Source organism: Mobula birostris, chromosome 4 (assembly GCF_030028105.1).
Source record: "Mobula birostris isolate sMobBir1 chromosome 4, sMobBir1.hap1, whole genome shotgun sequence".
Classification (NCBI taxonomy): Eukaryota; Metazoa; Chordata; class Chondrichthyes; order Myliobatiformes; family Myliobatidae; genus Mobula; species Mobula birostris.
In genome coordinates this window covers 56106622-56118685 of record NC_092373.1, presented here as the reverse complement: position 1 = coordinate 56118685, position 12064 = coordinate 56106622, and the positions used below count along the sequence as shown (strand labels likewise).

Here is a 12064-nt window from a genome sequence, read left to right as displayed (position 1 = left end):
GGTATGGACCGTGTTGCAGCCTGCTACAGAGAGGTGTTGGAATCAGTGTGAGAAGAGGATGTGCAGCCTAACAGTGAGTGATTATTTTGGTCCATTTCCTTGTGATCATAAGACCCTAGTGGATATTGGTAATGTGGAATGCTGCGAGTCCTGTTCACTGGTTTATTGGGGGGACCTCGACTGCAGTGTGGACTAGGCCTCATTCCATGTTGTGGCCGCCCAGGAAAGATGACACCAGAGACAGTATGGTGTGGCAACCATGCTGGTGTCGGTGCTGTTCCCAGTGTTTGCTTAGTGAAAGACAAGCTGGATTGCACTCACCTGAAGACTGCTACAGGTTTCTTCTTGCTGACAACATCCATGGACTCGGGGACCTGGCCTATTTTTTTTGTATTACTGTATGTTTACTGTTATCTTATATATGCTATAGATGCCTTGGCTGTGTATGACTGTTGGTACAGGTTGAGTACCCCTTATCCAAAATGCTTGGGGCTGGAAGATGCTGGAATATATAATGAGATAGCTTAGGATTGCCATCATGTCTGACTCTGAATTTATGTTATCGGTAAGCAGTCTTTGCCTTACACATATAATTACACATATGTACTTAACAGTAAAAATTATTACAAAACATTTACATAATGAAAATATAATGTGTGCAGAGTAACAAAAGAAGCACAGCAACAATGGGAGAATACCTGAATCAGTTGTTGAACAGCAACAGGCTTGCAGTCTCCACCTACGATGTTGTGTTTTGATTAAAAGGTTACAGTATACTGTATTTGTATTTTATTTCTTTAAGTTTTATGTACAGTATAAAAATAATCAGCATCATAGACCTGTTCTGGTGTTAGATTTTCATCAGCGACGATCTTTGCACTCACCAAAGAATTTATCTGTGGCTTCATGATTAGCAGACACTTTGTCTTTAATTTTTTAAAAGATCTTTAAAAATTTAATGCAGTGCCTTTTCTTAAATTTCTGCAACCAGCCTGCTGTGTATTCACAATTACCTTCAATTTTCAGTTCGTCATGATAGATCTTTGCTGGTTTCACGATCAGCATACCATTAAGCGACATATGCTTACTCCAATGCTGATGAATCCATTTTTTTAATACATGATCATGATCTTCATTTTCTGCTTTATGCAGTGCTTTTTTATTCTTCACGAACTTCTGTTCATTACATATATGAGGTCACTTCTCAGAAACTTCTTTGATGTGCAGAGACCTTCATATTACCTGGGAACCTACCCAGCACCTTGTGGAATTTTCCATTTGTAACGTCAGGTTACCACTCAAAAAAACTTAGGATTTCGGAGGTTTTCAGATTTTGGAATTTTGGATAAAGGGTATTCAACATGTACTGTGTTTTACACCTTAGCAAAACACTGTTTCATTTGGCTATATTTACTACCTAAACCTTTCCAACTCTCTATTTTTTAATGATCAAGCTTTTAGTTACCTGCTCCAATAATAATACGTGACTCCATTTGAAGTGCTTTGAGACTTGTTTTATTACAATAGAAACTATAAAATAAATACAGGCTCCTGTTTTTGTGTAAACCCTGACATTGTCACAGATCAGAAGAAAGATATGTGCAAAGTAGTAACTTAGAGAACTTACTCCCTTTCTTCCTTTTCCTTACACATGGCTTGTCGAAGTTGATGCAATCTTTGTTCCATTACATCACGATCTAGTTCTAGTTGCGCAGTTTCTAACCGTAACTCCCTAAGATTTCTGGAGAAAAAGCATTTAAGATTGCATACTATATATACATATAAGGTACAAAGTAACTAAATCTGAAGTTACGTGACAAAAATTATTAATATGAACATCCTCCCAGTCTTGATTTCTACTTAATGTCTACAATACCTGTCTTATATCAATCAAAAGGAAACAATACAAAATGCTTTTGTCCATTCAGCATAATCCTTCCTAATCCTATTGTACTCTTTCCATTTCCCTATCAGCTACCCCCCAACCCCCAACCCCAACCCAGATATTTCCACCTATCTATACACTTATGGCAATTTACACTAGCCATTCAACTAACAAGACTGCACATATTTTGAGAAAGCACACGGTCACACAGAGAATGTGCAGGCTTCATTAAGATAGTACCAATGGTCAGGATCAAACCCAGACAGCTGGAGCTGAAAGGCAGCAGCTCCACTAACTGTAGTAGATTTGAAAAATGTTGTGTATGCCACACATTAGTGGTCCCCAACCTCTGGGCCGCGGACCAAAACTGGGTCGCAAAGCATGCAGGGATGCAGCGGTAGCCGGAGCGTACCCAGCACATTTTTAAGAAAAAAGTCAAAATAAACAAGCTAATTAATTAGGTGCCGCCTGGCACGTAAATGTCGGCCCAGATCAGAGGTGATTGCCAATTTCACTTGCTCTACGCGATGTTCACTCCTCTTTTCAGGACGCTGGAGCCTTTAGCTGTTCCATTGTTTGATCAATTTAAATACCAGCCCAGACAGGCTGAAAAGACAGGGCTGTCAGGATCGAGGTGACATGTTGAATCTACACAAACTTCTACTAAAGTATAGGCACTGCCATGCTTTCTTTGTAATGACAGTTATGTGCTGGTCCCAGGACAGATCCTCTGACACTTTTCAGAGAGAGAAACGTCGATCCTTAATGCCGAAGAATTTAAAGTTATTGACCCACTCCACCTCAATTCCTCCAATGAAGACTGGCTTCTGGGTGGCACCTAATTAATTAGCTTGTTTATTTTGGCTTTTCTCTTAAAGATGTGCTGGGTGCACTCCGGCTATCACTGCACCCCTGCATGCTTCGTGGCCCGGAGGTTGGGGACCACTGCCATACACGATTGGATTCTTTAAGGTTTTATATATATCCCAATTTCTTACCAACAAAGTTAATTACATATTTCTGAGTACTCTGCAAGATTCTGCAGATGAGGCTGGTATTATTATTTTAAAGATAATAGTATCCATGCAGTACTGGTAATGTTTATAAACATTATGAAATTTTTCAGAGGGCCAGATAAGATAGGACTCCATTCTGGAATTACATTTTCTAGATGGAGATGTCTAAATGATCTGGATGAAATCTTGCAGAGAGAAGCAGGCTCCAGCATAGTGCAAGACTTAATGTATCACCAAGGTCCTACACTTGGAATGCCCTGACACTCATTACTGTCAGGGGTTTTTAAATATTTCATTAGGCCAAAAACATTTAAAAACCATTCAGATTTAATTGATTTAATGTATATTGTAGAAATGTAACCATAAAAGGTTTAAATAATTAGGAACAATAAAGTAAATGAATTGGATCATTTAATCCCCAGTCATCCCTGACATACAGCGAATAGGCCAGATGAAAAATGCATCTCTCTTCAGTATTTTTATATTCCTCTGTTAGAATTAAAATATGAGACCAGCAAAGGAGCAGAAGGTGGTTAGATGCAATGTCATCTGACCACCAGTGCATCCTGGACTCTCACATTTAGCCAAGGGATCCACAAGCTGAGTCCTATAACGAAATTGTATTCCCAGTCAGAAAAGACAGTTTTTAAAATGTGGATCCCATTTACAGTTTTATTCAATGCTTGTCCATTTTTCCTGCAATAGCATACAAGTTTTCTGTACATAGAATAATGTTCAAAAAGAAATCAAAGGTAAAGAAAATTAAATATGAAGAAGTCTCACACTTAAAAGAATTATTTTCCACAAATCAAGCATAATAAAGTAAAACTGTTTTATTAATGGATATTTGCTGTTGCAATTGCAACACTTAGCTGTTGATACCTTCGAATTTCCAATAAAATACACTGAAATTAGTAACATATGGAGTTAAGCACAACAAAAGAAATGTTATATTCCATCTTGGCATCAATCACTATATTAGTTCTCCTGAACAGAAGAGATTCTGAAGTTCTCCTTATCTTGGCATAATCGTATCAGAGAATTATAAATAGTCAGAACAGAATAAAAGTCATTCCTGCCTATAGATAAATAGTCATAACTTGCAGATGACACATGATATGGAAATGTGGTAAATAGTGAATCAATTTTACAAAGACATTAGAGTATTAGTGAAATGAACAGAAATGAGTAGAAATAAAAGCTGACACTTAACGTAAGGGATAAAGTAAATACCATAAAAAGCCTGTGTACATCAAGAGTAAAATTTATTTATCTTTACTTAGCAAGTTAATAAGAAAAGACCCAACTGAAAGGATGGTGAAAGCAGATTAATTAGAAATTCTCACTATAGAAAAAAAACAAGATTATTTCTATCACCTCCCCCTGGTGACCCTCCTTCTTCCCTTTCTCCTATGCTTCACTCTCCTCTCCTATCAGATTCCTTCTTCTCCAGCCCTTTACTTTTCCCACCTACCTGGCTTCACTTATCACCCTCTAGCTCAGCCTTTCTCAACTTTTTTGCACTTGAGGAACCCTTTAAATAATTTTCAGGTTTGATGGAACCCCTGCGTAAAAATTTTTACATCTATATCTCATGGTACATTAGCATGATCACTAAGTTGGACATATAATAATCCAAAAATAATTGTCAATGCTCTTTTGAGTAGAGAATGCAGTTTGAGCCAACATTGCTTTAAAAAACAGGAAATTAAGCTTAGCTTACCTTTCTTGAAATTAATCCCTTTCTTTCCCTTTCATAAATTTTTAAATCTCATAAAGCTAACATAATACATTTCTGTTAAATAACCGGCTCAAACCAAAATGGGTTTTAATTTTTCTGAATGTAGACTCGGACCTGCCTAGTTTTGATTCAAATAGGAGCATTTTATTTGAAAAACTAAATCTCTCATGGAGCCAACCGGTACAGATACCAACACAGTTCCTCCAAGACAGACCCTTTGTTTCCAGATATGAAGATAAAACATTGAATATATCTTGGCCTTTGCCTGTTTCGGGGAGCTCTTTGCAACAGAAAAAGTTTTCTTGAATTTCACCATCTTTTACAAATTGTCAAGTCACTTTTTATTGTCGTTTTGACCATAACCGCTGGTTTAGTACACAGTAAAAACGAGACATTTTTCAGGACCATGGTGTTACATGAAACAATACAAAAACTACACTGAACTACATAAGAACAACACAAAAACGACACTAGACTACAGACCTACCCAGAACTGCATAAAGTGCACAAAACAATGCAGGCATTACAATAAATAATAAACAAGACAATATGCACAGTAGAGGGCAGTAGGTTGGTGTCAGTCCAGGCTCTGGGTATTGAGGAGTCTGATGGCTTGGGGGAAGAAACTGTTACATAGTCTGGTCGTGAGAGCCTGAATGCTTTGGTGCCTTTTGCCAGATGGCAGGAGGGAGAAGAGTTTGTATGAGGGGTGCATGGGATCCTTCATAATATTGTTGTTTGCTTTATGGATGCAGCGTGTGGTGTAAATGTCTGTAATGGCGGGAAAAGAGACCGCGATGATCTTCTCAGCTGACCTCACTATCCGCTACAGGGTCTTGCCATCCAAGATGGTGCAATTTTCAAACCAGGCAGTGATGCAGCTGCTCAGGATGCTCTCAATACAACCTCTGTAGAATGTGGTGAGGATGGGGGGTGGGAGATGGACTTTTCTCAGCCTTTGCAGAAAGTAGAGACGCTGCGGGCTTTCTTTGCGATGGAGCTGGTGTTGAGGGACCAGGTGAAACCTCACAAATGCTCCAACATCATATGCATCGGTGAAATCTGTTGACTCATCAACCTGGAGAGAGGAGCTGTTTTTTTTTCAGTTTATCACACAAAACCTCTTCAGCATCATATGACATGTCATCAATATGTCGACTTATTGTACTATTTAAGAGTGAAACCCTTTCAATTTCCCATACTGCAGCGTGTCCTAACATTTTACCCACTATAATTTTACATGCTGGCATTATTAGGTTCTCACCAACTGTTATGACTTTTCTTTTTCTGGGTAATCAGTTCTACTAAATAACTTGCTTCCTGACCCTTTTACTGATTGTGACTTTATTAACAAATGCTTTACTCTGTTTGTTTTTGAGATTCTAACAGCCATTTAAAATAATCAGCACTTTTACGTGATTTGCAGTTAAGTGGCTTTTCAATTTTGCTGGAGACATTGCTGTGTTTGTAAATTGTTTGCCACCGACTAGGCACAATGGAATAGGATAATTTGAATTACCAGTCCATGTAAAACCCATTGATAAGTAGTTTTCATTATAAAGACAGACTTTTTTGTGTCCATTGTTGCACTAGTGCATTGAAATGATCAGATGATTGTAATTCTTCATCATTAACCTGATCAGAATTGTCCACAGCCTTAGGCCTAAAATCCTCCTCTTCTGTCTAACTCACACCTTCTCTTCAAAAATAATCACATTGGACCTTCAGATACGTCTGTAAAGCACAGGGGTTAAAAGCCCCCAACAGCCTAGGTTGGGTAAGTCCATTCAATGCTCAGAAAACAAACTTCACATTCATCAGCCTACCATCTTCCCCTCCATGCAATACAGCACTCAGCAATTATCAATGGCCTCCCCTATCTTGCATCAAAAATTGAGAATGAACTCAACCAAATAAACACGGTCCTATTCGCATTGCCATACTGGGCTGAGAAATCTCTAACGATATTGCTAACAAGGCTGCTCAGTCAATGCCCACCACTGCGATCACAAGCATCTCATGTTGTGTGAAGTTCAAAAAATGATGTTTATTTTTTTTTAATCACATCCTCTCGCAGAACCCCTAGCAACCTCCAACAGTACCCCGGTTGAGAAACACTGCTCTAGCTAGTTCTCCTTCCTTTCTCCCCCAACTTTTTATTTTGGCATCTTCCCTCTTCTTTTCCAGTCCTGAAGAAGGGTCTCGGTCCAAAATACAGATTGTTTATTTATTTCCATAGATGCTGCCTGACCGGCTGAGTTCCTCCAGCATTTTGTGTGTGTTGCTCTGGATTTCCAGCATCTGCAGAATCTCGTGTTTAAAACAGATTCCTATGTTGTTGTGGCAAACTGTATTTCCTAAATTACAAATAGGCCCTTCTTTGATTAAAGCACTTGGAACTCAGGACTGGGAATACTGTAGCATTATTGGATTGAAATCCATTGCTATTTTGTAACTGTAAACACTGTATTTTGGAAGTGGATTAGAATGCACAGTTGTCACTAGTTCATTTAAAGCTACTGACTAGCGATGAAATTCTGCCATTCTTGCTTCCTAGAAATTTCTACATAACATATATGTGAATTAATCTCGCTTTTCTCTGTACAAATACTGCAAGTTTATGCTACTGTCATTATCCTGCCTTATCCCAATGACAGGGTGATTCAAATAAACAATCTATTTTCCTTTTTTATCTTTTCTGTAGCATTAAACTACTCTCTTGTCTCACTTTTAAATTGGAAATATAACAACCTTAATATCATTATCCATCCTAAAATGTATTATTTAACTCTCACAAGTCAGGTAGTCTTATATTTTGTTGAATATTTTACACAGGTAGACAGCCTTATGTAAAATATAGTACTTACCATTTTGTATAGTATTAATCATTTGTTTGTGGAAAAAGAATATTCATTATTTTCTGTATTTTCAGTATGAAGCAGCAAACACAATTTTTTTACATATTAATAAAAAGTTCAATTGCCAAATTTCAATACTCATGGGTATTATAGCAATGCAGAAACCCACATTAAACTTAAATTAATAAGTTTGTTTCTCAACTTAGACATAGTTTGTCGTTTATGAAAACATCAGTCTTTTTTAGGTGCCTGCACAGGACTATTTATTATGCACAATGATAAATAGAAAACACTAAGCACTCAGCATTTCAGGCAACATCTATAGTAAGAGAAACAGAGTTAATTTGTCAGGTCATAACCCCTTCATCAGAATTAGGGAAGACAGCAACATTTAAGTTTTTAGTTGCATTGAAGACAGGAAAAAGGATAGGACAAAAGGAAAATCTCTGACAGATTGAGGCCAGGGTTGCCGGGAGATGCCATGGAGAAGGACAGTTCAGAATGGCAAACAAATATGATATGTAGGAAATTGCAGGTCAAGTATGCTAATGGACAAGAGAAAAAAAAACAGAGCCAATATCACAGATGGATAACTAATAGTAGAAATGGTCAATTCAGATAAAGTCAGAAAAATTGAGTCCAGATTGGTTCAACATGCCTACATAGAAAATGAAGTGATGTTCCTCAACCATGTGCTGGACCAGATCATAACAGTGAACTATTGGATGAATACAAAAGGCTTTGCATTTTCTTCAACTACTTCCTGTAAATAAAATTTTGAGATATGGTATATGAAATGGGATTAAGTCCAGTTTGCTTTGGAACTAGATAAGATTAGCTCTATTTATCATATCTACTGTGAATTGTGTCATTTGCATCAAATCAAATCAAATCAGTGCAGAATGTACTGAGCAGCCTGCAAATGTCACCATGCTTCTACCACCAACACAGAATCCCACAACTCACTAACCCTAACCGTACATCTTCGGAATGTGGGAGGAAACTGGAGCACCTAGACGAAACTCACACTGTCACAGGGAGAACGGAGAAACTCCTTATATAGACAGTGGTGGGAATCGAATCCCAATCTGCACTATAAAGTGATACGCTAAACCCTACACTACCAGGCCTCCTTACACCACCATGCCATGATGTTAGAGCTATGGTTTCCAAATCTACTTCAATATCACACAATGTTTGCGATTTTACAAAACTACAGCTTGTTGTGCTTTGTCATTACATGGTAAATGTAATGCGGTATGTCAAATTACCAGGTGAATGAGTAGTCTTTTGGGTACTTCAAGTCTGTGTTTTTATTGGTGCTTTGCTGCACACTTGAGTGCTTGGTGGCGGGGGCACTGATGATTTATTGCTGGTGGGGGCATCATTGCTTTGCTGCTGCTTATGCATGGGAGGGGGGAACTGGGGGGGGGGGTTGGGGTTCCAACATTTAAGTGTCATTCATTCTTTGGGGCACTCCCCTGTTTTTGTGGATGTTTGTGAATTAGAAGAATTTCAGGATGTATGTTGTGCTGTAGCTTTGGTGAAATCACCGGAGAGACAGAGTCACTGGTAGATACAAAGCAACTTCTTATTCGACACAACAAGGTGCAGCAGGCATCTTACGGACGGAGATGCTTTCCGCAGAAAGGTCTGCTAGCTCAATGTGGGCTCGATATTTATATGCTAAGCACAAAGGCAATCGCTACTTACAAACTAAAAGTTATAGACAATGCTCCTACTGAGGCGACATACAAAATTATCACACCATCCTTTCCTTCCAACACCAACATGTCTGGGCAAAATGTCACACCATCCGTTCCTTCCGACACCAACATGTCTGGGCAAAATGTCACACCATCCTTTCCTTCCGACACCAACATGTCTGGGTTGGTATCCACAGTCCTTTGTCAAACAGTTAAAATAGAAGTCTGGTGGCCAAAGTCATTTAGGTGTAAACAAATCATCTACCCAAAAAAATTCACTCTAACAGTCCCTCCTCTTGGCCTTCCTGGACAAAAATTAAATTTGTATCAGGAAAGGCCAACCTAGGAGGATCTGCTCAGATAGAGCAGCCAAAAAATGCCCTGTTTCGAGATTCCCCCCCCAATCTTATGTACCTCTATCTATCCTAGCATTACCTAATCGCTACCTACCAAATGTTAAGCAGAGAGGCTGTTCCAAGTCTTTAGAAATGCGGCTCCTTTCGTGTGCCTGTCACTGACTGCATCTTAATCATATTCCTTTGTCTTCAGCCCTTTATCCTCTGGTCGCTGAAACTCTCCTTCCAGGAGCACCCACAGGCTCTCTCATCGATGCACAGGAAGGGGTTGGGGTGGCCTCTACGTAAACGTCTGCAAGGACCTCTCCCTGGTGGCACCCCCTTCTGAACTGTCCAGTCGATCACTAGCCCAACTGCTGAAAAGGGCCCAGCTCCTCCGACTGGGGGTGACAGCTTTCAGATGCCATGTGCAGTCTGAAATGCCATCGAAGTGGTGGAACTTGCTGTCTCTGCTTTAACTCAAAAATCCCTCCCCGTCTATTTCCCAATAAATTTCTATACTGTGCTATAAAATTAATCGTCTACCTTCAGCAACCAGCCCTCTTTACAGAGTACCTTCATCAACACACTTTAGCAGGCTATTCATGGTTTTCCAACACGATCTCAGTGTCTTCTGCCACGCTCTCGGCGTTTTCTGCCTTTGTGTTTTCTCCGGGTATGTTTTTATCAGCTGTGGTCAGGTCTGGCATGGCCGGCTGGTGTTCCTCTCTTAGGTTCTCTGTAATTACATGGTTACTGGGTACACTTGGTTCCCCACTCTGTCTGTGGGAGCAACAAGAGGGTGAATGGTATGCTTTAACCTGAGTCCGGAGTTTCCCTTGACTGCCTCGCCGAGTCTATACACAGACACACGTATCATCGGTTAAGAGTACTGTCTGTGGTCCTATCCACCTGGGGGCAGACCCCGGCCTTTCTGGCAGCACCCTCACCATAACTTGGTCGCTGGGCTATGGAAGGACTATCGTCTTTCCCTCTGGCTCTTTCTGATCAGTGATGCGCTGTTGTTGTTTCGCTCGGTCCTTTAATACTTTAAGTTGGTTACAAAGGTCTTTCACATATTGGGTCACTCTATCCCTGTAAGCCCCAGGCTCCCCGCAACCCATAATTACCCCATAAGGGAGTCGCATTGCTCGCCCCATCAATAATTCGTAGGGGCTGAGACCCAACGTGCAGTTCGGGACTGCGCTCAATCTTATCAGGATTCCTGGTAATACATCCACCCATGTCTTTCCTGTCTCAGCTATAGCTTTGGCTAATGCATTCTTGATTGCTTAGTTCATCCTTTCTACCATCCCTGAACTCTGGGGGTGGTAGGGTACGTGGAACCGTTGCCGAATCCTTAGTAGTTGGCACATTTCCTTCATCACTTTCCCCGTGAAATGTGCTCCCTGATCTGAATCCACCTGAAATGGGGTTCCACACCTTGGGAGGATTTCCTGAGCTAGGATCAATGCAGCGGTGCGGGCGGTGCGGTCCCTTGTTGGGAAAGCCTCTACCCACCGGGTGAAGTGATCCATGATTACTAGACAGTAACTTTTCCCCCTGCTTTTTGGTAGGGGCCCTGTGAAGTCTATCTGAATGTTTCCCTAGGGTCCCCTTGGCCGAGGCTGATTTGCCAGCTGTAGCTTTCTGCCCTTACCAGGGTCATACTGGGCACAAATGATACAACGGCGGCAGAATTTCTCAACGTCCCCGCCCATCCCTGGCCACCACCAGTCCTGCCGGAGGGTTGTGATCATGCTCTGCCTTCCATTACACATCAGCCCCATGATATAACTTCAGTAGTATCTGTCTAATACAGGGTGGGGCCACCGCGACTCTTTCCTCCCCATGTGTCCAGCACCCATCTGATCTCTCCTTTGCTCCTTTTCTCCTCCATTTTTCCTTCTCTTCTGCCTCTACCTCTCCATATAATTTTACTAAACTGGCTTCTGTCATTTCCTCCTGCACATTTGCAATTTCAATTGCCTCTTGTTTCTCTGCTGTCTTATTCGCAGTACTGTCTGCCCTCGGAGGAACTGGGAAAATTTCATGTTCTGGAGTGGCAGCAGTCTCTCTGAGTATCCCCTGGTGTTCTTGTTCCTTCGCTATACCCTGAACAGCGGTCAGTGTGTCAGTTTGTATAGGGTCCTGCTTAGGGGGTTTATACAGACCCTCCTCTATTTTAACTGGGTGTATCTTTACCTGCTCACAATCTTGCTTGTCTCTAGCCCACACAGCTGGGAACTGCTGACAAGGTAACTCATAGACACCATCCTGGCTCCAGTCTCTAATGATTGGGGCAGCTGCGACTATGCTAGGCAGGTTGTGTATTCTGTTGGTTGTGCGCGTTCGCTGCCCCTGACTCGTCCATATTATTTCTCCCTTTTCCGAATCTATAACAGCTCCTGCTTCCCATAGGATGTCTAGTCCAAGGATCGTGCCCTCATTATTTGGACATACCCAGAAATACACTGGAAGCTGCACTCCCCCCGATTTCTAGTATCTGCGATTCGCTTCTTT

General features: G+C 40.8%; 1 protein-coding gene across 3 annotated transcripts in view; it reads right to left on the bottom strand.

The window, feature by feature from the left end:
* The window catches only part of zbbx (zinc finger, B-box domain containing), a 155989-nt gene that overhangs the window by 127772 nt on the left and 16153 nt on the right, over positions 1 to 12064 (bottom strand). For all 3 annotated transcript variants that reach the window (XM_072254587.1, XM_072254589.1, XM_072254588.1), the window contains one exon: positions 1628 to 1741. In XM_072254587.1, the coding sequence (XP_072110688.1) occupies positions 1628 to 1741 (114 nt within the window). The remainder of the gene's footprint in view (positions 1 to 1627; positions 1742 to 12064) is intronic.